Source organism: Porites lutea, chromosome 10 (assembly GCF_958299795.1).
Source record: "Porites lutea chromosome 10, jaPorLute2.1, whole genome shotgun sequence".
NCBI lineage: Eukaryota > Metazoa > Cnidaria > Anthozoa > Scleractinia > Poritidae > Porites > Porites lutea.
In genome coordinates, this window is record NC_133210.1 from 26,675,827 (window position 1) to 26,703,671 (window position 27,845).

The window sequence follows — 27,845 nt, forward strand, 5'->3', positions numbered from 1 at the left end:
CCCTGGTACCACTCGATTCTTGTCTTCCCCAGGAGGGCTTCTTCCTAGTCCCCTTACCCCTAGATTTAAGCGCTTCCCTGCCCCCAGTATTTAAATTCATCGTCAAAGATTTATAGTTAATGGTCACTTAAAGCCTGTTATGTATGTCTGACCATAGCTGAGTTTTCATCACACGTGAGCTAGTTTTGGTGTGGTAAATAAAACTAGGCTAAGAAAAGAGCCGACATTTAGCGACGCCACAACTACTTTCTCCGTGAAATGACGTCTGAGATACAAACGCAGAAATTCCATACTGATGACGCATCACTATCCATTTCTCGGTAGTGTTTCTGATTGGCTGAAGCAAATTTCCCTCGAAGCACGACCAATCAGAAACACTATAGATCCGGGTAGAGACGCGTCATTAGCATGGAATTTCTGCACTTGTTTCTCAGACGTCATTTCGCGGGAAAACTAGTGGTAGGGTCGCGAAATGTCTGCTGTTTTCTCAGGATAGATTATTACTTGCATTTCACAAACCTTTGGTTTCCTATAATATTAATTTTCTTTTTTCCTTTCGTTGTCTGATCACTGCATCTTTCCATTGCTAATTTTTTAGAAGTGGAATGTTTTGGTCTATGGTTGAGCATGAATCTGAAGAGTTAATAAATTTTTTTAAGAAATCTAATAGCTATTTTGTCTTTATCGTGCTTACGACCCTGTTGAGTAAACCTGAAGTCTGTTTGTTGCTTTTTAGGCTTAATCGTAGTGAATGCATGGTATGGTCATTTAGTATCCATGGGAGAAAGGTAAGACACAAAACCAACGATTCACGGACTGTATCGTATTGCATCTTAAAACTCTTACAAACTTTTTCTTTTTTGTACTTAAAGTTCACAGGACGCTCGTCGAGGTCCCAGTAAAGTGATCGGTATTACGGTTCAAGTTAAAGATTCACGACTCTTCCTCACTGAGTCTTCAAAGGTGCGAAAGCCGTCGCCCAGCGCGGGAAAGTTTATGCTAAACGTCACGGTTTTGATTGTTTCTGATTGGTCGAGAAAGTTACGCGCTATGATTAGACAGTCGCAAGGTGTGACAATAGAGCCTTTCACGGTTTTGTGAAAATTTTTTACATGGCCTAGTTAGCGAAAATCCGTCGCCACCGCTGAAAAAGGAAACCTAAAAAGTAAAATTGCCAAGTTTGAGAGTGATTTGTCAGAATAGAACCAAGATATACTTGTAGCTCGGCAGAGTCGTAAAATTTTACAAATGTTTGTATGATGGGTTTGTATGAGGGCTGTGAAATTTCGGAACTTTAGGGAGTTATATCAATGCTCGCCTTCAACCTACTACTTTCAAACTTGGCAAGTTTATAAATTTTAAAGCACTCTTTTATTTGTTATTTTTGGCACCTCTCCACTTTATGATTGGTCGTGCCAAATCGTGTCACTTTTCAAGCCAATTAGATCAAACTAGAACTAATCATGGCTTGTTCCCACGTTTCCTGCGTTTTTCATAGATTCAGCCAGATCCCAAAGGTTTTTTCATTGTTTTTTTTTTCTGTAACCTCTAATTGGCCTAACGTATTTTCTTTGTTTGATGTGATTGGCTAATATAATTAATTGAACTGAAAGTCTTTTCTGTAACACCTGTTTTCGATGTTTTGTTTGTCTCTTTCAGAGTGATTTAAGTGGATTTTACGATCCGTGTTGTAACGAGGAAAAGATGCTGCAAATAAGATATTTGTTCAGGGAAGCGGTTCACGAAGTGACAGTCGGTGATAATGAAGCTGTTTAAAGAATACCAAAACATTGTAAGGTATCCTGCTGTATTCAGCTATTCGCCATTTTCACATAGACCATAATGCACGTAGTTTACTCCCCCCCCCGCCCCAAGAAAAAAAATTGGTGTGTCCATAATTAAGTAAGTAAGTAAGTAGTTTACACAGGAGAACAACAAACTGAAGGATTGTGGTAGTTGCAGTAAGATGACGTCTTCTGCAATTGTCCTGAAATTTGCTGTTATGACAAAGAACCGGGCTTGTTAAGGTCTTTATCGCTGCTGGTAGTTTTAAGGTGAAAGTAAGTTAGGGCTTGAAAAAAGAGTTTGTTACTGACATGAAATAGAGCGATTTTCGTATGACCTTGAAATGAAAACGCGCGAACCAGACAGAAACAACAAACGAACGGAAATGGAGCAATTTGATTGGTTTATGAAACAGATACAAATGCACGTGGCTTTTGGTTGGCTAAGCAAACGCTCGGGCGAAAAAACTTCATACCCAAGGACTTTCTAGAAATCATTCGATGCTTCGCTTTGACGTCATACTGCAACACGATTGGCCAACTGAACAATGCCTTCTCCATATTAGGGTTTTCTTTGTCAAGAAAACGAAGAGGTCATGTTTTGATCTTTTCATCCATTGGCTGATAAAACATGTAACGAACACTTACCGAAACTATTTTTCAAGGTCATACGAAAATCGCTCTATAAGATATAAGTTTGTTGTTGCCACTGACTTCTTCTTCTCTTTTCCTCCCTTTAGCACCTTAAAATAATGCAGTCGAGTTAGCACAGTTAGCATTTGAGACATCGCCCAAATTGATCCCCATCAAGACACAACCATCAGGAGCTGCTGAAAGATTTCGTCAAATGCCTGCTGGTTTTATCACCGAACTCTTGTAAAATTTTGCACAGATGGATGGTGTTATATACCAAGAAAGGAAATAAAATAGAGTTTAATAATTCTTAATTTCCAAGGCTGGTTTCAGTGTCTCCAAGTCAAAACATATTTTAAAAATGTTGACAAGACATTTTTGTAAGTATTTTATCACTGAGACGATCATTTCGCGTACGTCATGTAAGACTTTGTACAATGTCCTGAGCCACACCCATATTACATATTGGGGACTGCGTCGATTTACGTTTTTTGGTCAGGGGATGGTTTATGTTCGAGGGGGGAGGTTCATGTTGGAGAGGGAAGTTGATGTTGGAAGGGGAAGGTTCATCTTGGGGACCGACCTGGGAAAACAATAGGGATGGTGACATAACAATGCCCCTATCCCTGAAAACAATAGGTAGTGCAGGTTATAAGGACCAATGAAATAAGAAGTTTGGATGCGTGCAGGTCAATCGCATGTTGTAGAGGGGAAGAGGTTCATGTTGGAGGGCTGAGTTCATCTTAGGTGGGAGGGGACTGCAAAAGAGAGTCTTTAGAGTGGACGGTGATTTTTAAAATTTTGTACTTAAGTGAGCAGGAATTAAAGAATTCCCCAAAAATAAGGGTTCAGTTTTATTTTAAATGATCCTGTTACTTTACCTCAACCATAAAAGTTTGTTGATGCCCATGATATAAACGGATTACAACTTGAAAAAAATTGGGTAACTTTTTAAAGTTTAACTCGTCTGTTGTCGAAAAGTGACCAAAAAACGATCATGCTTTGCTACCTTGAAGAGCACCAAGTTTGAGAAAAGATGACTGACAATACGTTAGTCGTAGCTATAATTGCGGCTGAGCTTTGACGGAAAAATGACACAGCCGAGCCGTTTTCGCCTTATTTTGATGTCATCATAAGTTTTAGTATTTTGCAACCCTGGAGCCCGTTTCTCGAAAGGCCCGGTAACTTTTCAGGTGCGAAGGCAAATTTTGAAATCAAAAGCAGCTGAACAGTACCACAGTTCCTAGCTCACAAATTTAAACCGATCAATTTTGCTTCGACAATTGATAGTTTCGATATTGTGTCAATTCAGAATTATTGAAACTCTGATCTTGAATGCTAACATAAAACAACTTTTCGGGCCCGAAAGGTTATCGGAACTTTTGACAAACGGGCCTCTGAAGTCAAACGACGCGAAAATGTAAATAATAATAATGTTAATGATATAAGAAATAAATCATATCTGAACTGCGGAAATGAAATCAAATGAATTTTGGGAGATTGCTGGGAAAATTTATCTGTTCCTCACTCCCAGCAAGACTGATGGAAGAGTTCCCAGCCAGCAAGGAGCACCTACAACCTGCAACCTGACTTACTGGGAAGTTTCCCAGCAAACGTACGTCCAGACATTACTGGCCACTTTGGGTGTGGCCTTAGGGGCGAAGTTCAGCCCTTCAGTTGGGCAGTTGGGGGGAGGGAGGTTTCTGACAAATAACACTAATAACAGTAATCTAGACATCAAATCTCCTCAGACTACCTGAATTTTCTATTTCCAAGGAAACCTTTCCTTCCAAGGACATCAATTCTTCCAAATCTCCCAGCCAGCATGAGGAACATATCCATTGGGTGCCCCTGGAAATAGTGACGGTAACGGAAAACCCCAAATTCACTCAAAATACATGATAGGAGTCATAGCTTAAAGTAGTCAATAAGAGAAGAAAGAAAACAGAAGAAAACGGTAGTTAGTATGTGGTCTTAAACCCGCGTTTTTGGATGTATAATCCACTTCCGTATCTACTACACCGTCAAGGGCCGACACCGGTTAACTTCAACGTACTTTACATGGCATTGATCACTACATTATTGAAAGCTATCCGTTTTTAAAACAGTGCTTAACCCTGAACACTGTACTTCGGTGCTAAACCCTGTATTCAACTCTTTTCCTTACTCTGATTTCCCCATTTTTCTCAAAAATGTGCCCAATAAATTCGCATAAATTTTGAAAAGCGCGGTATAGAGTATAGCGTTGTGTAATAAACATGGGTGTCCAGCGCGTAAGGTATCTATTCAGGTCGCAACCGGTAGGGTATGGGCAGGTGCTTCTTGACTCGCCCCATTCGCGCGCAAAACGAAACAAGCTACAGCGCAATGCTGCATGTAAAAAGTTGTAACGTAAAGCACAATCCTGAAAGCGTCTTTCGCTATCTTGCAGGTGCAGTAAACAGTCACTAGAGAACAAAATGTAATAGAAAAGATCTTTGTGCTATCTGTGGTTATTGAAGCCTTCAAAAATCAAAATGTTCCTCTGTTCACCTCTAGCAAATTGTTGTTTGGCAGTATAGCGGCTGGGCTTTATATCACTTTGCATAGCTCAACAGCCAGACTACACGGGATTCACCCTGTGCGGATTCACCTGATGGGCAGTCGGGATTCACCTGATCACCGCGTTGTCGTAATTAAAGAGGTTACGTTTATATGAATTTACTCTCTGTGGCCGAGATCTAGTGTCCGTTGTCCATATTAGAGAGAGTCCGTATTATAGAGGTTTTTTAAAGAAAATAAATGAGAATTTTGTCGGGGCATTGAAACTGTCCGTAATAGAGAGGTGTCCGTACTGAGAAGTTCGACTGTATTACCTACTTATTACCACCAGTACCTACAAGTAACTACCCAGAGTAACTACCAGTAACTACTAGTAACTGGCAGTAACTACCACCAACCTCTAGTAACTACTAGTAACTACCAGTGGTTACCACCAACTGCTAATAACTACCAGTAGCTATTAGTAACCACTAGTAACTACCAGTAACTACCAGGAAGTTTCCCGCCGAAAAAAATGTAGCACTAGCAAACATATACTCCTCCCCTAGTTGGGCTGACTCCGTACTCCCTTCCCCTCTCCCAGAGTCTGTACGGACGGTCTTTCGGGCATACGCTGACGTCATAACCAAATTTTCTCGGACCCATAGGTTTCCGTATTTATTTAGCTATGGGGCTCCGCTCAAGCGCGCTATCCGCACGTGTGGAGCTCCGCTAGTAACTACCACTAACTACCAGTAACTACTACTCATCCTACCATCTTTTGAAAAAGGCACTGAAAAAAAAAGTGCCAATGATAACTTGAGAGACGTCTTTATTCAATTTATGTACCCACACACACAGCTAGTTAGCTACACACAGAGAGAGATTTGCAATCACGTTTTGGAAGGGAAAAGACTCCTCAAAAGGTTTAAACTTCAACCAAAATCGAACAAAAACCCCAAAAGTTACTCATCGTAGCATCTTTTGAAGGAGACGATGAAAAAGCACAATACGCTAGCTTCAAAAACATCTTCATTTAATGGCTACCTTTATCATTACCAAGTTAACATTTGATTGTGTTTATCGTCATGAACGAAAATCCCCGGGGGACTACTCCCTTAAATTTGCCTTATAAGTATTGACAGCCTCCTGGTATTGGGTGCGTTTCTTTGGGATGATCTGGATGAGGATTAGTGATCCGAGATCACTCGGATTATGGCAGATCAAATGATCCGAAGAATCCTTATTCAGAGTGGATTCATCGGTTCCTTTGATCTACCATGATCCGAGTGATCTCGGATCACTCATCCTGATCCGGATCATCTCAGAGGCGCGCACCCATTGATCTGAAATAAGATCTAAAGTCAGGATTTGGAAAGTCGAACAACACATCCCACCACTACTTCCCAGGGATACGCCCCCGGATTGCTCAGTTAATAATTGATAGCGTTCATTTTGTGAACCAAATATGCCAGCGGGTACTTCCTTACATTGGCCTCATAGATATTGGTCTTAAATAAAGTCTAGGGTAAGGATTTAGAAAGTCAGACGGCACATCCCTACCACAAATTTCCAGTAATACCCCACTCCCTCCACACAGGAGAAAAGATCGAAGGTATGAACTGGGCTGCACAGGCTGCCCAGTTAAGAAGCCGCGCATGCGTATTTGGACAACTTGGGCACGTGGAAACATGGCGGACGCTGGTGAGTGCGTTGATCACTTTGATTTTCTGTAATTTGGTGCAACAAAGAAAGGCATCTTGCTCACGCATTTAAGGCCGTTTTGTTTATTGAATTATTTTCTTGCAGAAGCTGTGCCGCGCAAGAAGCACAAAAAGGACAAGCGTAAATCTGAAGAGGACATAGGTAATGTTTGCATGTGCAGCGCGCTTACAAAACAATCTGGATACAATAGGCTGTGAAATGAGTTGTTTTGTAGTGTAGCTCGTCCTTTGGAAGAAGCTAGTCATACTTAACGCATTTCTACTGACGATCGTTTCGTATCGATCGTACAGGTTCTTCAAAGAAAGAAAAGAAGGTCATTAGCGAGGCGGTTGATGTCGACTCTTCGAACCATGTGGGGGTGAGTTGGTCTGCCACTTTCCTCGCACATAAGCTTAATTTGCAGATATATTCTCTGCTAATTATCTTTAAGTAGCTGCTCAGTTGTATCGCTAAACTGGCGTTGCACATCATTATAATTGGTAGATTAGTCGATATAAAATTAACTTGTTCACTGCTTGTCTGATTTTGGTTACATCAATAATTGTTTCTCGACAAATAAAACGGGATTATTCTCCGATCTTGGTTTGCAACGTTGTGACGAGGCGGTCGTGTTGGAGGTCAATGAATTTTATTTTGCAGAATTTGCTTGAAAAAAGGATTTAAGTCCCCTGCAGGAGATCGTTTTTGTCCTTATCATCCAACATGGTGGCCTTGTAATCAGCTGCAAACCAGCAGTAACTGTTGTGGTTGTGTAAAGTGCATAGTATGATCTTGAGCACTGCTCATGAACACACTAGGCAACAAGTTGCAGCAACACGTCTCAAATCAATTTGTGTGTACTGAAGGATTTTCGTGAAAAGCTTTGTGTCTGCAACAGAATTTTGTTGTCACCCCCTAATGTCACAACATGTCGCACAAAATTATATCAGACTTAATTTGTGCAACTTGTTGCAGCGACAAAATTCGGTTGCTAAGTCAAAGATTTCCACTAAAATTCTCCAGAACACACGAAGCGATTTGTCACTATAACATGTGGTGGAACTTGTCTCAGTGACTTATCACCTAACTTGCACACACAGAGTGATTTCGCGGATTTGCCATGGCGACGTGTTGCACCTAAGAGTATTAGGCTTGTGTGCACAATGGAAAATTCTGTTTGCTCTGTGAAAAAATCAGTCAGCGGGAAGCAATTTCTAGTGCAAGCAATATTTTTCACCCACCAAAAGTTTCTCAGCTGTCGCCAGACTTCAAAGAAGCCATCCATTAGCTTTGGAAGGCTACAATGTTTTGTCAGGTGACAAAATCTCTTGTTCCTTGACAAGTATCCTTTGTCAGGTCATCTTATATAACAAGAATTTCTGGTCACACAAACATTTTGCGGGTCTGAGGTGCAAGCATGGTTCCAAAAATGAACCAATTACAAAAATGCCCTACTCTATTTTTTGTCGCAGTGCAAACAGGGCCTAATGTTAGAGTCATTGGTCCCAGCATAGTCAATGAACACGGTGACAATCAACAAATTTAGTGTGTTAAATCAATGCAGTTGTCTTAAAGAGAGGTCTAAATGAAAACCCAGAAGCTTTATATCGGGCTGTGTCCTAGCAGAGCCCTATGGTCCCTGATGCCTAACTTTCACTCTCGGGAGACTAGGAAATATTAGGTTTTTTCATACAAATGATAATTATGCTGGGTAACCTAGATTTAACAGTTTCAGAGCACTAGGCTCTCGTCAATATTTTCCTTAGAGCACAGCTTTGGTTATCGGCGCAAGTGTGAACATTAACTGTCAACCTTGAAAACTAAGGGCAGTTTCTAAAAGTCAGAACTGGCCAGCTGGACCATGGCTGGGCAAGTCATTTTGACAAAGAAATGGGCTTTTTCCAAAAGATTTTGCTGAAAAAATCTCCTTCATACAAACTATTAGGATTTGACTGATATGACTGGATATTTTTTATTAAAAGTGAAATTCCCAATACAACAGTGATGGTCTGGCCACTCAGTTCTGACAAATGGAAAGTGCCTGAAGATAAAAAGATAATATTTTTGTCACATTACTCGCAGGAGACGCAGCATGAAGAAGATTTTCATTTAAAGCCGACCTCCAAGACTGAAGTGTTGGACACATCAAAGTGGCCTCTCTTATTAAAGGTGAACCATCATCACATCATTGGTGTTCAACATTGTTACTTTATCTGTATAATCTACTTTCAGGAGCTCAGTTTAAAATTTTATTGCTGAAAACACATCCCCCCGAACAGGTCACTTTTTAAACCTACATGACACCCTTCTTGGCCACCATATAAATGCTGCATAATGCAAAAGCACAGAAATTCAAGAGTACTATATCATTATCACAAAACAAAGCACCCTTTTGAAGTGAACAGTTGTCTGAATTTAAGTTTTTAGTTGCTCTAATACGTCATGAATTTAAAACTCAGGAGGATCATTAACAATTCCCTAGTTTGAATTTTGATGATGTTATGTGAATACCAGCAAATTATTGCAATAATATCAACTGCACTGTACTGTGGGGTTGGGGTTCTTGTTTTGAAAAACAAAGATTTCCTAAGACAGCATTTTACTCTTTGCTTAAAAAATTAAACAAGACTTAACTAGAAGTTAAGCTTGATATTAATAATATCATTATACCGATTCATAGAGTCAGAAGGGGATTCATTCACATTCTTGCTCTTGTGATCCCCGAACACGGTAATGGTGATGTAGAATTCTAACCGAACTTGGTCATTGCTCAAAGTTCTCAAACATACTGTTGGTTGCATCTAGGCCTGAACATGTGAGGAAGAAACAATAGTTCTAATTGGATGCAAACATGACACGTTTTGCCGCCAAGCATTCAAAGTTTAGAGCAGGCGACTGTTGTTGACTTAATTTGTTGTTCGCTCAACAAAATATTCTTTGCAAGAATTTGTAGACATTAAGTATTATTTCTGGAAGCAAGTGTGCTTTTTCTGAGCAATAAATGTGCCTGAAAGTTGATAAAAATGAAATATGAGTAGAACGCACTGATCAAAAACATATAAACAACTTGCCTTTGGCGTGACCTTTTGCTTTAATGACTGTCAAACTTTAAATGTTTGGCAGCACATTGTTAGAACATGTTTTCTTGTCTCATGTCCACGCTTAGATGCAACTGGTGGTAAACTTGTTTTGGGATTTTGAATGTTTATAGTAATGCTCTGAAATAATGAAAATTTTACCTTACTTTGTTGTTGTTAACAGAACTATGACAAGCTGAATGTCAGAACTGGTCACTTTACACCTCTTCCAAATGGATGTTCGCCTTTGAAAAGGGATCTGAAAGATTATATTTCGTGAGTTGATAAGTCATTATTATGGAATGATAATTACACCACCATTTTGATTATTTCAAAGATGAGCAGATACTGGGCCAGATTACCCACTACTGTTGCATTTTATGTGTGGGGATCATTCCATAATTTTCAGTGTTCTTGTTATCAGGGGCTAACCGGTAAAAGTTGCTGCCTGAAGCAACACTTCTTACTGCCTGCAACCACTTGAAGGTTTACTAAAATTAAATAAAAAGTTTTAATAAATCCGATCCAATTCTCTCAAGGAAATAAATGAATATATGGAAAATTGCTAAAGTACACAGCTTTTCTTTTTGTGGGTCACACATTGTGGAAAGAGAACATTGAAGACAGAGTCAAAATTAATTATTGGAATTAAATGTTTTAAATTGTTGTCTAAAGATGACCATGGCCGATTTGCATAATATAGGTCTTAAAAATGAGAGAATGACGTTTCAGAGAACTTACTTCCTAAACTTCCCAGCCAGAGCAGAGCAATATCACTCACTCTACTACCCCTCTTCCCCCAAGGAAGTTTTTAGCCTTACCGGCCATGAATGGTCCCTTACCTGTTGAGCTAGAATTTAGGGAGAACACTGAATTTTAGTTTGCCAGAAGGTTCCTTTGAAAAAATTGAAGCTTGGAGAACTGTTTGTATTTCACAAGCACCTTACCAGTGTTTTTTTTTATTTTTAGGAGTGGATTTATAAATCTTGACAAACCAGCCAATCCTTCATCACACGAGGTATGATTGAATTTTCTCCTAATCCTGGTTTGGTATTTTAAGAGAATTTAATAGTTCAGTGATTTTGTTATCTGCATCCTGCGTCCCTGATGCATAAAAATTCCAAAAGGTACAAAATAATTCATGGTATGCGTCCCATAGGATGCAAAGATTGATCAATTGATCTAAACATGTGTATTCATAGAAATATCCTGTTTGTGTAATTTCTGTGGCAGTTATTATGGCTGTTGTTTAACAATGCATATTTAATTTCTTTCAGCCTTTGTTGTGCTTTAAAATAGAAGGACTATATTTTAATTTCAGTATACTGTAATACAGGGCTTTCTGTCTCTGTCTGGTTACATAAACGCCCATATGCAAGCCTTATTAATTTCAGACTTGGTTTTATTTTTACTGGGACTCATTGGTTCTGGGCGAGGAGCACTCATGATTTTTCACAAGATGAGTCCCAAGACTCACCATAACTGTTTGTAACAAAATCACTGACAGGTTGTGGCTTGGATCAGAAGGATTCTTCGAGTGGAGAAAACTGGACACAGTGGAACTCTTGATCCCAAAGTGACAGGTTGTCTGATTGTCTGCATTGAGAGGGCAACAAGACTTGTTAAATCTCAACAGGGTGCAGGTAGACAATAATGGTCACATTACTTTTCTTTCTCTTTGACATGCATCTACATGTATGCAGTTATGTTTGATTGACCCATTTCACTCCTGGAAATTTTGTCAAAAAACACCATTTGTGCCAAAGTCAACCCCTTTTCTGGTCACTGTTTACCAGTAAAAAACAAAACAGCTTAAAATATTATTTTTAAGTTGAGTTCTATGCTGAAGTTTTTTCTTGATGCTAAATTATGGCTTCTGCTGTTTGGACATGTGGAGAATGCAAAATTTTGAGATAACGCTGGAATGGACTTGCATTTTTTTTCAGTTCAGAGTAAGCGCATGTACATGTACAGTAGAGTTATACTCGGACATGCCACATGGATAGAGAGGTTTTGCACTTTATAGCAAGTATACACTGTCAACGTACTGTAGTGATGTTTCCCTTCTTGTTTTGTGATTTTAGGCAAAGAGTATGTTTGTATTGTCAGGCTCCATGAAGCCATTGATAAAGTGGCAGATTTGGCAAAGGTTAGTACACACAGCATGCATTAAAACTTGCATGTAAAAGTATAATGAATTTTCAAAGAGGGTATGAGGTACATGTAAAAGGATTGTTATAACAAATAACACACATTGCTCATGAAACTGCTTGTACATTTCTGCATTATTTTGTCATTTTAACTGGTTTCTTAGCTTGTCTCTTAATGAAGGCTTATTAATGTGAACTTTCTAATTCTTTCTTTCAGACAATAGAAATGCTCACTGGAGCCTTATTCCAAAGGCCACCACTGATCTCTGCTGTGAAGAGACAACTCAGGATAAGAACAATTTATGAAAGCAAGCTTATTGACTATGATGATGAGCGGCATCTTGGTAAGTATATATACCTCCCAACTTTTTCAGAGTCAAATGCCTGAGATTTTCATCTTCTCATGACCAGAATTTTCAAAAATGTCCCAATGACTTTCAAAGTAATGTTTCCAATGATTTTCCAAAGACTTCTGGACTTTGTTGAAAATGTCCAAAGTTTTTTCCGACAACTTTTGAGGACTTCCAAAGTTATTAAAAAATAAAAATTTTAGTGTGTTTTGATACAGTTAAGACCCAAGTCAACATTGTTGTATGAAGTCAGCTTGGATGTTTCCGAAGCTATCCACTTGAAGATATCATTTACGAACGAGTTCATGATATTCATTAAATAGTTTAGGGGAAACTGAATTGAATTTTCATTATATGTGTGTATGGACAGGTCGTCCGGATTTCTGAGTCGGGCATGAGAAATTGTCCATGATGTGTGAGATCGTTGTCTCTAGTCCACAGGCATGAGATTCGCACACACAGCTGTAATGCATGAGAGTTGGCAGTAGTATGAGTACCTGCTCCAAAAGAAGAAGTACAGTTACGGATCAGAGACTTGCAAATAATTTTCTTTTTATGAAGGACAGATGTGACCAGATCACTGTTTTTGTCAGACAGTTCATAACTAGCTCATCTGACCACTGAACACACTAAGTGGGTGTTTTCTTGTTTTTTTCAGGTGTGTTTTGGGTTAGTTGTGAGGCAGGAACTTATATCAGAACCCTCTGTGTACACATTGGCTTGTTAATGGGGATCGGCGCACACATGCAGGAACTTAGGAGAGTGCGCTCTGGAATTCAGTCTGAGAATGTAAGTCAACCAATCACCCAATGCAAGCATGCTGAAATTAGAAATAGAGATTAAGTATGACTTAGAAAATAATAATATAATGGGTGCAAAAAAAGTCTGAGCCCCCAGTTGGAATCGAACCCACAACCTTCCAGATACAGATAGGACGCATTAACCACTGAGCTATGGGCGACTCACATAGCGAGCAGGTCGCAGGTTAGGACATCATCTCACGAGTACACTGGACTAAGGAAAAGCAATACACCAACTTGCTTGGATCACACAAGCACTATAAAAAAGTGTTGTGTACACCTCAAAGCCAACCATCCACCCATGCCATTAGCATGATGAAATTAGAAATAGATATTAATTACAACTGAGAAATGCTCGGGAAAAAAAACCCAAGCCCCCAAGTAAGTGATGCGGTTTTAAAAGAAGCTGAAGTCAAAATTCTACAAAATTCCAAATTTATTTCATTTTGTAAAATGCTGCAAAAATGAATAGTACCGTGTGAAAGTACTGCCATTCTTTTGAATAATCACACTGTAGGGTTTTGTCCACAGACTCAAAAGTTAGATCAACCTTGGCTTTCAAGTCTCTTTCAACCCTCAAAGTTAAAATTTTTGTTCAGTGGCCATTTGGCGATCAGCTCTTTGGGTTTAGTCGCCAGGGGAAATTTTTAGGCGCCAAATTATATTAATAAATTAATATATCAAAATTGTCCTTAACAAAAGCAGTTAGCAAGTTTAACTTAAAATGTAGCACTGTCTATAAATTACTTGTTTATTGTGCAAGGCATTAGTTACTGATAGTCTGAGAATAAGGTTTGCAGATTCATCTCCTTGAATCAATACTGAAACGGAATTGTAAAGACAATTACCATTTCCAGTTGTCTTTAGGGCCTTCAATCCTTCTGTATAATCCCCAGTTGGTATATGAGAGCAGAACTTAACTCATCCTCTGTTAATGTGTTCAAAATTTCCCAGTCGCAACTTGATAGGTGACCTTTTTTTTTTTTCTGATATTTGTTTCGCGTATCTTTTGCGACTTTTGTTGATGATGAACTTGTTTCCCCAACTAACAAATATTTTTGGAGATTTAAAAGGGCGTTTTTAATATCGCTAGACATTACGAAAGCCTGACAAAGGCAGGAGAGTAAAGGAAGATCGACAAATTTTCTAAATCAAATCATTGCTTTATAGAGATAACGTCACGCACATGAAAATATTTCGCAACGAGTTGTACTGGGAAAAAATGTTTTTCCCAATCAATTGAAAGGAACCTAAACAAAAATGCCGCTTACGAAATAATAAATTTTCTTTTTCCTTTATCATCGCTACAGGTGTTAAAAAAAACCATTTTTTGCAACAACCATAAGCTGTCAGTTTTGTGATGTTTAGTTTCGCTTACAATTATCGTTTTTGTTTACAAAACCGCGATTCAACTCGCAGCACGGTTCACATGTTACGGTTATCACATAATGTTCTGTGTTGAATTTGCACCAATTTAGCTCTCCCTCTTCATGTTATTAGATTGTTTCAGAATTGATTCAAAAATATTTATAATATGTAGTCCAGTTAAAAAACCACCGAACTTGGCTAGACAAGCATTCCTAAGATATCGAAGAAATCGTCACTGTCAACAAGCAAGGCACTTCGATTGCGTGCCATTTGTCACGTGTCAAAAGTTAAAATGTCACGTGCAAGGCAACAGACTGAAGGCGATTAGGGGAACGAATGCAAGTCAAGTTTCATTGATGTTCATTTTCAAAACGCTTAGCTCTGGGACTGTTTTAAGTTTTCAATTTATTATATAGCATGTTTTTCAACGGAAAAGTAAAAAAGTAATGTAATTCAAATCAGCTAGAATAAATGTTCTTCATATTTCAGTAGAAGTGATTACCATTTCTGTTTCTATACGCCACAACCCGAACCTATTCTTCACGGTCGCCAGCTTGGCGACTATTCTCCAAATCAAGTCGCCAGTTCCAAAATTTTAGGTGCCATGGCGACTAAAATGGTCGCAACTTGGAGGGTTGTCTTTCATTCATTCTGTTAGTAAATAGATTAAGGGGACCAGATTCATTGAAACTTTCCTGTTTAGAGCTACAGTAAAATGGGCTACCAATAACGTGCAACTTGTTTTATAACATTGCTGCAAAACAGGTTGAAAAGCGATGTTGTGCATTTTACCAACCACGTTCAAACCTGTCTTGAGCAACAAAATTAGGTTTCAAGGTTTATTTTCATGGGTCATAAAACGCATAACATCACTATTCAACTCATTTTGCAACAAAGCCACAAAGCAAGTTGCACATTTTTTGTTGCCTATTTTACCACACCTTAACTATCAGTGTGCTTGGTGGCCTGTACATTTACATGTATATCTTACATATTTTGTAGGTCATGTTGGGCCTTATGAAAACATGGCAAATTCATTATATAAACACCACTAAAATACCACATGAGCCTTTCTGCAAAAACATGACATCTTAATGTGTGAAAGTAACATATATGTACAACCACCATATTTTTATAGAGACTGGTTCTGATATTCCGCTGAGCTACCTGCGACATAGCTGCTGGTACTGCCTGCAACACTGTTCCGATATGAGAACAGAAGTTGTCAGCAACAGAGGGCATGTCCGTCTTTACCACTGACATGCCTGTGAAGTTGACTCAAGTTCAACATCGCAGGCATGCCAGCGGTAAAGACCTGTGATGTTTCTTTTTGCCGGTGGCATTATGTCCTCACATGCCGCAGCAGTATCGCAGGCAGCATCAGTGGCTATGTCCCAGGTTCTTTGGTGGCATACATGTATGAGAACCAGGCTTAATGCATCTTATTTTCTTTTTCAGGATAATATGTCCACCATGCATGACATTCTTGATGCTCAGTGGATGTATGATAATTACAAGGATGGTAATAAAAAGTTACTTAAATTATTATTATTATTATTATTATTATTATTATTATTATTATTATTATTATTATTATTATTATTATTATTATTATTATTATTATTATCATTATTAATTACATGACATTATGTATAGTAGATTACTTGGAGAGCAAGGGTGGTGAAGTAGTGAAAGCACTCCACCTGACCCACCAATGTGGCTCTGGTTTGAATTTCGAAGGTAACCCCATTTGTGGGTTGAGTTTGCTGTTGGTTCCCTTCTAAGCTCCATTAATTTTTTTGCTGTTCACCTTGATTTTTCCCTTTCCCATAAACCAATGTTTCCAAATTCCACTACGATCAGGATAGTGGATGAAAAATCACTACATGTGTGGATGTGTTTTGCTTATTTATTTCTTTAGTTTTTAATATTATAACAGACTGGTTATTAAGTAAGGTTCAAACCCCGTTGAAGTCCTGAATTTTTTCAGGCTTCTTTACGCAATTGCATAAATTGCATTCACTGCGACGATCATTTCTTCATTTTCATTTCATTTCCACAGTTCATATATGATTTATTAATTCATATATCATTAACACTCATTTATTTCACTGGAACATATGAACCCACAATTGACCTGCTCCCAACGTAAGTGGCTTCATAGCTCAGTTGGTAGAGCATCGCACCGGTAATTGCGAGGTCACGGGTTCAAACCCCGTTGAAGTCCTGAATTTTTTTCAGGCTTCTTTACGCAATTGCATAAATTCACTCACTGCGACAATCATTTCGTCATTTTCAGACTATGGTTATTTTTTCAAACCCTCTTTTATTTTTATTTTTATATCAGTTTAGTAGTGTTTAAATACAGAATGACCATACCAATGCATTTGTAACATATTTTTTTTCCAGAGTCCTACCTCCGCCGCTGTATCAAACCACTTGAAGCCTTGCTGACCTCTCACAAGCGTTTGGTTGTAAAAGATAGTGCTGTAAGTGAGAAGTTGTTTTCTGATCAGTAATTATCAGCTGTGTACATTTTTCTGTTAAGTTGTGTTGCTAGCTTTAAAAAGACAAAGCATAAAGTGATGCCTCTGCTCACTGAAATAACCAAAGGCTATACAGATAATATGTTGAGGTTCACTTACTCTGAATTCCAGGCCCTACTGCTGGCTGGTCCCAGATTTGATTTTAAATTTTATTGTGATTAACTAGTGTTAATCTTCCATGTTTAATTTTTGTGTTTTAGGTGAATGCTATTTGTTATGGGGCTAAGCTTATGCTCCCCGGTCTCCTGAGATACGAGTCTGGGATAGAAATGAATGAAGAGATAGTTATTATGACAACCAAAGGAGAAGCTATTGCTCTAGGTGAGTGCAGGGTTTTCATTAAGAATTCTAGTAGCAGGAGAAAGGTTTATACAGGAGAATATTCTGAAAGAGGCTCCACGTCTGAATAAAAAAACAATAGTCATAGGCCACCGAACATTAGCAGGAGAAATCTGCATAGTAAACAGGGAATCTGCGATCTCCGATGTCTAATCAACACCCTGTGAGTGTCAGTCAGTTACTATTCAAAGTGATTAATAAGTCATTGGCCAGTTAGCCAACAATTAAATCATACAGTCAGCGAAGCAGTAAGTTGTACACTGTACATCAGCATTATTAAACAGTGAGTCAGTAATCCAGTATTGATAAATCATTTTGATCAACAATTAGGTATTGGTCAGTCAACCAGTAGTCATTTGTTAGCGGCATCTTTAACAAGATTAATTAGACAACCATGACACTTTCTCTTAAACAGAATAATTATAATGATAATAATAATAATAATAATAGTAATAACGATAATTGATTGTTTATCCAGGATAATCCTTCGGTACCAAGTACAGTTATCAACAGGGTCCTGCTGACTATTGATTATTAATAACTAATAATAATAAATAAAATAAATAAGACTAACAGAAATATATGAGAGCAGACATGCACTAAGTTGATAATCGTTTAAATCTACAATATTTATTAAATTACAATATAATAGTCGTTCAAGGCTTTCCTAAAGAAAACTCTAGAATTAATGTTTCCTTAAATTTAAAGGCAATGAATTAAATATCAAGGTACCTAAAAAATAAAAACTATGGAGTGCAAAATCCAGTTTGACCTTGGGCATTGTTGCTGTTTTTCCATTGTTTATAGTGTTTAAAGCATTATGATGTAATCTTTGAAAATAATAATTCTTAAATGAAAAACATGCAGTTCCATTTAGACTTGGAAGGCAATAAAGTATAATCAGCTCAGTTCTGATGTCAGTATTTTATTCCACTTGTCTTAAAGTCAAGTTAGTAGAAAAGTGTTTCTAACAATGTGTTCTTGATTGTTAGGAATTGCTCTTATGACAACAGCAGTCATGGCGGCATGTGACCATGGTGTTGTAGCAAAGATCAAGAGGGTGATTATGGAAAGAGATACATACCCCAGAAAATGGGGCCTAGGACCCAAGGTATGAAGACGTAATTTGAATAATTATTGTTCTGATGTAATATTTTATAATCAAATATATAAATCAGAGACAATAAGGCAGAGCTGAGATTTCCTAGACCTAGGGTATGAAATTACACCCTTATTTAGGCACCAATGTTGGTGCTCAAAAAAAACTTGAATTCCAGCACGTCCTTTGGGCAAGCAGCTCTGTCATTTTGCTTGCCTTTGGTAACTACTTCCTTGTCTTTGGTAATGATTTAGTTGGAGCATGACTTGCCTGGACCCTTCCTTGCTCATTGGGCAAGTGAGCTTTAACACTTCCACTGCCAAATTTAGCCAAAAGCAAATTTCGACCAAATTTCCAAATTTTATTTTAAATTTCTGAAGAACAAATGGCACCATGTAACATTGCAGGCAGAGAGCTTTCATTTGAATGGTCACATCATAAGATTTCGTCCACAGACTCAAAAGTTGGAGTCACCTTACAAAACTCCATCAAACACTCTGGCAGTGAAAGGGTTGAAAGTTACTTGTCCAACAAGAAAATATACCAATCCCGGATGACCGGACGGGACTTTTTTTGAGCCGTGAATGTTTCTTAATTCCCCATCTTGGTGATCAAATCCTGAAAGTTACCCGCAGTTGACAAACTGGTGACCAGAGTTTGTTGCTGTACCCTACTTGAAGATGTTATGAACTGTTCCAGATATGTAAAAGTAACATCTGTGGCAGTGTTTGGCATCCAAAATCTTTGGTTGTGGCCGAAACCCAGCATTCTTTACAAAGGTAGATACATTGTATATCCTGTCCTTAACCAACTGCCTCGCTTAAGTGGAAGGTGGGTGCACGGGATACCCAGGGGCTTCCACTGTGGCCAGCCAGCCCCTAGATAGAAAAACTGCCCCCATGGCTGGCAAATCCCCGCAACCCAGCCATGAGCCCCCATTCCAGGCACCCGTCACACTGATCAAACAGTGGAAGGAAGAAAAATAGGGATGGGAGGGGGGGGGGGGGAAGACGCTAAATGAACCGCTTCACAGACCACTGCACAAACGCTCGATGAAGAACTCGCAGATCCTAGCCGTGTACAAAGCTACCACAAACCATGTGAGCCTGCACTTATGGGATTGACCGCTGGATGCCTGCTACGCTCGTGGGGCCGCTTGTCAGCTAAGCTTGTAGACCGCTAAGCTTGTGGACCGCTAGACTGCTTAACTTGTGGACCGCTAAACTTGTGGACCGCTTAACTGCTAAGCTTGTGAACCGCTTGACCGCTATGCTTGTGAACCGCTTGACCACTACGCTTGTGAGCTGCCTGACCGCTAAGCTTATGAACCGCTTGACCGCTAAGCTCGTGGTGGTTAACTTAGTTAAATTACATTTAACCAAATTATAGTGTCCCTTTTAGTAGTTTAACTTTCTTTGAAAGAGGTTCGGTGTTGGTAACCATGCGATTTTGTTTGGTTTTATTTCTTAGGCTCTGCAAAAGAAGCAGCTGATCGCCTCTGGTAAACTGGACAAACGTGGACGACCAAATGAGAACACACCCAAGGAATGGATTGAAAGCCATCCTGATCTCAGGTTAGTGCTTACTTAACAAGTTCACAACAACTTTCCATGATCTGTTTAACAAAATTAATAGATTCCATGTTGCCGTCTGTGATCTATTACTGAACAGGCCACTTCAACATGAAATTTATTTGTTTTATACAATGATCAGAAAAAAAAGCGGATGCAAATACCTGCCTCATACACTAAGGCAACTGTTGTGAAGATTTCTTTCAGTTTGGGCATTCTCAAGTTGTCAAGAACTCTTTTTGTCTTCATTTTTCCATCTTTAATCTTTGTAAATAGCTCCTTTTAAACTTTTTTCTAGGCTTTCCGTAATCTCACAAACATTTTCAAAACCGGGCGCCATGTTGAACAAAATAAAGAAAACAAGTTTCCCGTGACATCATCCATGTATTTGTGCATTGGAACCTTGATACCGAAGGGCCAAGGGACTTTTAAAATATGTTCGCTTTCGTTATATCGAGGTTGTTTTCCATGTATTTTACTATTCCTGTGGTAAAAAGAATGTGACCTGTATTAGACCTACCAGTAAAAAATCTAAGGTTCAGGTTTTGTCCATTGCTTTGTTTTTGTTGTCTTTTGTTGTTGTGACAGAATACCACCTTAAATATTTTGTGGCTGTAATCGACCAATCCAATTCTTTCCTTCTGTAGTACGCAGAAATCCCCAATATCGTCACAAGAACTTTCAGCACGAAAAGAATCTGGTGAGGCTGTACAGGTGAAACAAGAACCAGTTCCTGGTGCGCCTGTGACACCTCAAGAAGTAGAAGAAAGAAAAAAGGTACGTTGCTGTAAATACGGGGTGTGGAAGTGGAGATATTATTCCGCTTCCCGGGTAGTAGTCAAATCCCGTATCCCGTTGAACCATTTTGCGTTTTTTCTGAATCCTGTACTGTATTTCGGTCCCATCTTTGATCCCGAGAATACCCTTCCAGACCCTGTAAATTAATCGAGTCATTAAGGCACGCTTCTTCTCCCCAAGTTGGGAACTGGGCGGAAATCGTCTTTCTTCCAACTTTAAACATGTTTCTGTAATCCGTGATAGCATTACAGTGAGGGGCGATTGGCCCCATGCCAAACCCCCAACTTGGAATGACAGCCCAGAGGCTGTTTTTAGACTGGCCTCTCACCCTTGACTATTCCGGCTTGATTAGACCTACCAGGAGTAAAAATCCGCCGGCATAGCTCTTGGGCTGTTTAAGGTCCCCTAGCTTCGCCGCCACGAGATGGCGATGAGCATAGGGTGAAAATATACGATAGTAAGTCTCTCGGGATCATCAAGGCTCACAATCTTCGCCACCATAACCAAACGCACACCAACATCTGTTAAGGTGGCCGTGGTTGTCATTTAAATCTGAGCATCGATCTTTTGTATTCAGTAGAAGAAATACAGATGAGCATTACGGCGGCTACAATTTGCTCCAAAATACAGACAACTGCCACACGATACGAACAGAGGGTGGGACAAACCAAGGGTAGAGCCTGTAAATAGACGGTGGCTGATATAATTAGCCTTCGCACGGACAAAATCGCGGCTGTGCACCCTATTTCCGCGTTATTTTTCTTAGGGTACATTTATTTGTCTGTCTCACATACCGAGATATTAACCATAGTATTGACTTTGTCTTCGCGGAAGTTGCGTGTGCATTGCCTCTTGTCCCCGAAAAAATTTCACAACCACTGTACCGTGAGGCTCGTAAGCCCAACCCAAGCATATCGGCAGCTATCATGGCCGATTCTTTTCTGTCTGCTTGCTCATTGATGATTTGTCCTCGAACAGAGAAAACGAGACGCGGAGGGAAGCGATGAAGATAAGGATACGCCGAGCAAACATGATAAGAAGAAATCCAAAAAAGACAAAAAGAAGGCCAAAGAAAAAGAGAAAGAAAGCTCTGACGAAGTAAGTAATAGTATTTATATGATTTTTCTTTGACAACTAACTTTTTTATAGTAGCCCTTCATGAATCAGTAAGTCATCCTGGATCAGCTAAGATCTGAGTTGATATATCCACTTTTGATAAGTTTATCTGGCTTCAATTGACCATATTAATTTGTGATCCTTCCTTCCCTGTAACAGGAAAAGAAAGAAAAGAAAAAGAAGAAAAAGAAGAAAGAAAAGGAGAAAGAGAAGGCTAAGAAATCTGATTCAGACTCTTCAGACTAAATAAAAAATCTCCAAGATGCTCCTCTTTTTAAGACAAGTCGCCCAATCTCGAGACAAATCGCCGAAACGTACACTATAGGAAACGTTCAGCGGTGAGATGGCCCGCTATTGCTCTACTGCTGTCTGTGAGCCCAGGTTACCATCGTTGGAGTGTTTTGTCCAGGGCGAGTTGTCTTTAGAGCGTTTTGACCTGCTATAGGATTTGGCGTTGTACATACGTGCATGGCGACACTACACTGACACTGATTTTATCGGTCAATGGCAAGCTAGTGTACTCTTCAGGTAGCTGTGACTGACGCTAGTGAAAACGGTTTCATTGGGGTAGCTGCTAGTTTTACCGCTAGTAGTTCTGCGGCATAGGAAAGCGAAAAAGGCTACGCCTTCTTAAGTAGGAACCATTGGCCACGAAGCCAGAAATGAAAATTACGGAAGAAGCGATGATACTTTTCAAATTTTCCGGCCAATTTTTTTACGAATAGCGGTAGAAAAACGGTTTCTACACCCAACAGTTTCCCCCAACGAGATCCTGTTCGAAAAATCAAAAAGTTAAAAACAAAAAGAGAGGATTTAAGAGTAGAATGTAGCAATAAAAAATAGTGCTTCCAATCTGGACAGAAAGATACCTCCAGAGTCGTTTGCCGTGCGTCAATTTTACACTGAGTGTTAAAAAGAATACAAACGTTGTAACTTGGGTGTTTATCTGAATTTCAAGCGGAGTGTTATCTTTGTAATATATTCTTACTCTTTTTTATCTTCAAATCTCTCATGTAACAATGTTTACGTCCCCAGTGAATAAAATGTGTAATAGCAATCCGGGTCCGTGTGTTTCTAATGATCCTTTCAAATCTATTCCTAAACCCAAAAGAAACACGAAGCGTGACATACGTAACAACAGAATTTATTACACAATATTCAAGCGAGTAGATCCCTCATTATATAATATAAAAAGACTAGGAAGTCAAGAAACTTAATACAACGTTTTGAAACCGCTAAAAACTAGCTTTCGACGCATGCCTAAATGCACACGATCAATCCATTTTCCGAACACATCGTATCAAGAAAAAGCAACTTACAAAACCTACGTTATGTTTCTTTCATTACCCTTATTATAGGATTAAAAACTTAATTTACAATTAATACATTTAGAACATCTTGCTCTAAGAAGGTGAAATACAATGAGTCTCTTTTCGCATAAAATGCTTACGATTCCTAACACGTCATAACAAGAAAAAAAACTTAGAAAAGCTACCTAATGTTTCTTTCCTCGATCTTATTTTAGGATAAAAACCTAATTTACAGTTAATACATCTAGAACTTCTTTCCGCATGGTGTAGGTCTATTTTGAACAAGTTGTAAGCGAATATTTGACAGTGCATAACTCGCATTTCACAGTACAACACCACACAAATTTACATCTGCACTTGATCTGTTTGTAATGTTCTTTGGTTTGAGCCCGCAAGTTACAAGATTGACAAAGAGATCTGCATTCCTCGGTGTGTCCAGCGTCTCTTGTACAGGTTCTTCCCAGCATTCCAAGAGAGCCAGCTGTAGTATTTCGTACGCAGTAGTCTGGGGACGAGTCTAAGTAAACAAGCTTCTTGGATTTCCTTGATAACGGTCTGTCCCGGCCTTCTTTCTCGTGAAGTTTGTTCTTTTTGAATGATACTGGAACAGCTGTGAGGTATTTCTGCTTGAGCACTGATCCGACAACGGCAAAAGGAGCCAGCTGCTTCCAGCAGGTTTTCAAGTTACAACTGCCAGTGACGCCATGGCACTTGCATTCTTTTTTGAGGCTTCCTCGAACAACCTGTTTTAAACAAATAACAATCACTCTGTCAGACCATTGTAGTTAAAACTGGCAAGACAAAAGTACTGCTGGGTAAAGTTTGCGCTCGAGTCAATCAATGTAGGTCATCGTGCATGTTTAATTACAGGACTTGGAAATTGAAAAGTAGCGCAATTTGCGGATGTACAAAGGAAGTCTAAGGAACTGTGGTATGTCCCACGAGATTTGATGGATTCTTTTTAAAACGATGACGAAGAAATTCCCTATGGACGACAAAATCTCAGCCACAAAATCCCGAGCATTATACCAAACGATATAAACAACGAAAATGAACTTAGAAAAAGAATTGTTATGTCAACAAGTTTTCAAACACCTATAACTTCAAACCTTTGTCCATCCGGGCCCACTTTTTTAGGTAGTTCCTTCTGTTAGAATTTTGGCATAATTCGTAACATGGCTCCTTTAACTTTTTAAATCTTCTACCTCTTATGATTGGTCACGACACACATTTGCCGATTTTATTCGAAGGATAAATAGTGTCGAGTCAGTTTACCTTCCTTCCCACTTGATTATTATGCAGGTTGAATGCTGTGCGAGCGTCGTTTCCTTTCTCTAGTCTGTCGATGAAGCGTCTCGTCTCCTTTTCTCCATATTTGGTGTTATCGCTGCATCCGCCCCATTCCCACTCACGGTCTCCTTGCAACTGTTTTCTTGTTTTCCCGCATCTACATCCGGGGATTCTATTGCGCGCGCATTGAAGAGTGATCTCGTGTGTAATGGCGGCACTGCTGATGGCGTGGAGAAAAGCTGTTTCCCGAGTGGCTGTAAAGATTTAAAGATTACATTGTTAGATTAGCAACATAGATCAAATGTTATTAGAGGTTCACCGAGAGTCTTCTTGAGTCTCTTGGCAATCCTTGATGATGATCAGTTTTGCAAGGCTCTGTTGTATTCTTGACACGAGGTAAGACTTAGCTTCGCCGTTTTTGGAAGAATAGAGTACCGAAGTGTGACGTCATAAAAAATGAAATTTGTGGAATTATGAGATTTGTTAAGATATTCCGAAAGAACAACGTCCAAGACGCCTACTCGCCAAAAATTAGCAATTTGGGGCAGATTGTCTCTGAGATATTAACCCAGTTATGCTCCGATGACTCCATACAAATCCTTCTAAATCTTACCTGGTTCCTAATCTTATGAAACAAGCCAAATTTAGAAGGATTTGTATGGAGTCGTCACAGCATAACTGGGCTAATATCTCAGAGACAATTTGCCCCGAATTGCTAATTTTTGGCGAGTAGGTGTCTTGGACGTTGTTCTTTCAGAATATCTTAACAAATCCCATAATTTCACAAATTTCATTTTTATGACGTCATCACTTCGGTACTCTATTACTCTTTGATAAGCGTTTATCCCATGACCCATTCGCGCTAAACTAGAATTATGTGAAAAACTGTTTAGTCAGACTCAACTTTTGTCTTTCATAAAAGCTGCCATTTAAAATTCCTAAAAGGAAGAATTTTTTAAAACGGAAATTTTCAATATTTAACTTCGCACGTAAGTTTCCAGTTTCTGATAGTACTTTAAAAACATTAGAAACATTGGGTAAAAGTCAAAATACCCGGCGATTTCTTTGCATATCATTGAATAAAAAAAGTGCCTAGAAAGTCTCAGAAGCCCTTCTGGGCTCCGTGAAGAATTTACACCAATTGTATAAGTTGATGGGATGGTTGATGTTGAACGCTCTTACATCATAAATGTATCTGATGTCTTCATAATAAATATTCCTAAGTCAGTCCCTTAGTTTGTGTTTAGTTATTGCTAAAAATTTTCAGTTGTCGAACCTATTCACTGGCTGTTGGCCTTATCTTAAACAACAGTGTCAGGTACTTACCCTGTGGCAAAGTGGTTTTAACAAAGATAGGCAACTGCTGAAACACATTTTTGTTGACCAGGGAACAGTTCCATATCTCTTTCTTAAACTGTCTCTGACATTCCTGTAATCCACGATGGCCTCCCTCTTTGACAATGCGCAGTAACAAAGGATAATTCTAGCAATAAAAATAAGAGTTAAAGAGTTAGAAATATATCGACACGAAATTATCTGAACTTTTAAACTATGTGTATACAGGATAATGAATTTCTTGGAGCAATTAAAAGTTGTTTCGCGAAGGAATAAAACTATTAGAAAAGCTTCTGTAAGTTACAGGCCAGCCGTTCGCGGAATGGTATACTATGATGCCACTAATGTTATGTCAGGAACCGAAAAACCAAATTACAAAGGTTAACCAAACCGTTCGGCAGAGTTGCAGTAATCTTAAGGTGGTACTGTATGTTATTTCATTTCATTTCGACTTGCATCGCTAACCGACTTTGTATTGAAACATACCTTGTTTTGAAGGGTGTTGCTTGAAGAGTCGCCGGATCTGAAACAATAACACAAAATAAAATTTTAGTTATCAAGAATAATCGTAGACTCCGGGCAAATACTCTACTCTTTCACTGGTCGAGTGTTGGATCTGACTGTCAACTGTAGTTGTAATATTTCCGTGTAAACTAGTTTGCTCTGAGCCTAAAATACTCCTCGACAACGTTATTTTTCTTCATCTTTATGTTTCAACTTTAACTTTTCCGCTGTTCCCAATTAAGTTTAATACGCTTGGAAATACTGTCAAATACCATACTTTAACGTTATCACAATTCTTTCATCAAACAAGTATTAGATCTAACTTTCAACTAGCGTGGTAATATTTCTGTGAAAACTTTATGTTCCAACTTTTACTCTGTCGTTCCTCGGAACTTAGTTACGTTTTTAAATTTTATGAAATTATAACTGTAGTTTGCCTGTGTCTTCGGATAAGATTTATGGCGGGAAGCGAGGTTCTCGCCTTCCACGCGCGTAAATTGTCTCGCTTGCTTTCAAAGTAAAGTTAATAACACGAAATTGACTTATTACTTATCATCGCCTGGCTTACGAAGTGTTGCTTTTGTGTCTTTCTACCTAAAACTTTTACTTTCCTGTCGTCCGCAACTTAGTCCAGTACGCTTGGAATATTATTTACTTGTCGCCTTCCACGTGCATCCTTTTTTGTACTTGCTTCTAACATTAGGTTTATAAAAGAAGTTTTAAAACTTACTTGCTTTTACAGAGTCCTTGCTGTGTCAGAAACAAAACGGAAAGAACCACAGAGAACATCATAGTAACCTTTATACTGAACGTTTGATCTTCTTTGCTTGAGAGATGAAATCAACTGTTTACGAGTTTGTAAGATCTGTCTTTATATACCTGAGGAACTTGTTGTTTGATAAAATCAATCACAAAAGGTTGATTAATTGAGCACGCGAACAAAAGAAAAGCAACTCGCGCGAAACGAGGTGCGAGTTGCTAGCATAAATTAGAGAGGTGAGATGTTTATTGACGTAATGACAGAGGTGAGACTCTTTTAAAACAATCAGATTGAAAACAAAGTTTTTGGTCTAGTTTTTCACTTTTTCTCGCAAGTAATTTTGAAATGGTTCGACTTTTAGTTCTGCATGAGTCCAGAGAAACAGTTCTTGTATTATTCAGCCTGGTGTAAAACCGGATGTCTTAGACCGAAGTTCTTTTCTATCGTACATCTACAAGTAGCAAAATCCTCTGTCACATAAATGAGAATGTTCATTTCATCAACTGTTCCGGAGCATGCACTGGCTGTTCGAATATTTTCTATGCGGTAATGAAGTCTTACGAGTCCGTTCACAATTCATTCTGTTTTTCCATCGAAATACAGTACAAGCGCGCGACAGTTGAAAAATATCGAAATATTTCAGCGTATATTTGCGCAGATAGTTTGATCAACTGAGTTGGTAAAATCAATTGTCCACGATGTTAAGACAACCTCGTCGGCTAGGCTTTCCCTTGAGAGAAAAGATTCAGTTTAATCTTTTATTTTATTTAAACGCCTTTGTTTTCTTGACT

The 27,845-nt window shown here is 38.8% G+C and overlaps 2 protein-coding genes and 1 long non-coding RNA gene across 3 annotated transcripts; 2 read left to right on the plus strand and 1 right to left on the minus strand.

The window, feature by feature from the left end:
• Positions 1-736: 736 nt before the first annotated feature.
• LOC140949817 (uncharacterized) lies at positions 737-2,751 on the plus strand. The gene is made up of 4 exons (XR_012167122.1): positions 737-788; positions 873-963; positions 1,660-1,792; positions 2,525-2,751. It is a non-coding gene; the product is annotated as an uncharacterized lncRNA (long non-coding RNA).
• Positions 2,752-6,595: 3,844 nt separating this feature from the next.
• LOC140950547 (uncharacterized) lies at positions 6,596-22,917 on the plus strand. Its single transcript, XM_073399787.1, has 18 exons — positions 6,596-6,641; positions 6,747-6,803; positions 6,953-7,020; positions 8,724-8,810; positions 9,903-9,994; positions 10,688-10,736; positions 11,226-11,361; positions 11,803-11,867; positions 12,086-12,212; positions 12,877-13,007; positions 15,845-15,908; positions 16,796-16,875; positions 17,133-17,253; positions 18,264-18,382; positions 19,841-19,944; positions 20,589-20,718; positions 21,718-21,837; positions 22,015-22,917. Exons 1-18 carry the CDS (start codon positions 6,596-6,598, stop codon positions 22,099-22,101), a joined length of 1,683 nt encoding a protein of 560 aa, XP_073255888.1. The 3' UTR covers positions 22,102-22,917.
• A 419-nt stretch (positions 22,918-23,336) lies between these two features.
• On the minus strand, positions 23,337-27,086 carry LOC140949723 (protein Wnt-8b-like). The gene is made up of 6 exons (XM_073398860.1): positions 27,025-27,086; positions 26,277-26,313; positions 25,782-25,938; positions 24,441-24,709; positions 24,275-24,312; positions 23,337-23,933 (listed from the first exon to the last, which is right to left on the minus strand). The coding sequence occupies exons 1-6, from the start codon at positions 27,084-27,086 to the stop codon at positions 23,438-23,440; spliced, it is 1,059 nt and encodes a 352-aa protein (XP_073254961.1). The 3' UTR covers positions 23,337-23,437.
• Between the last annotated feature and the right edge of the window lie 759 nt (positions 27,087-27,845).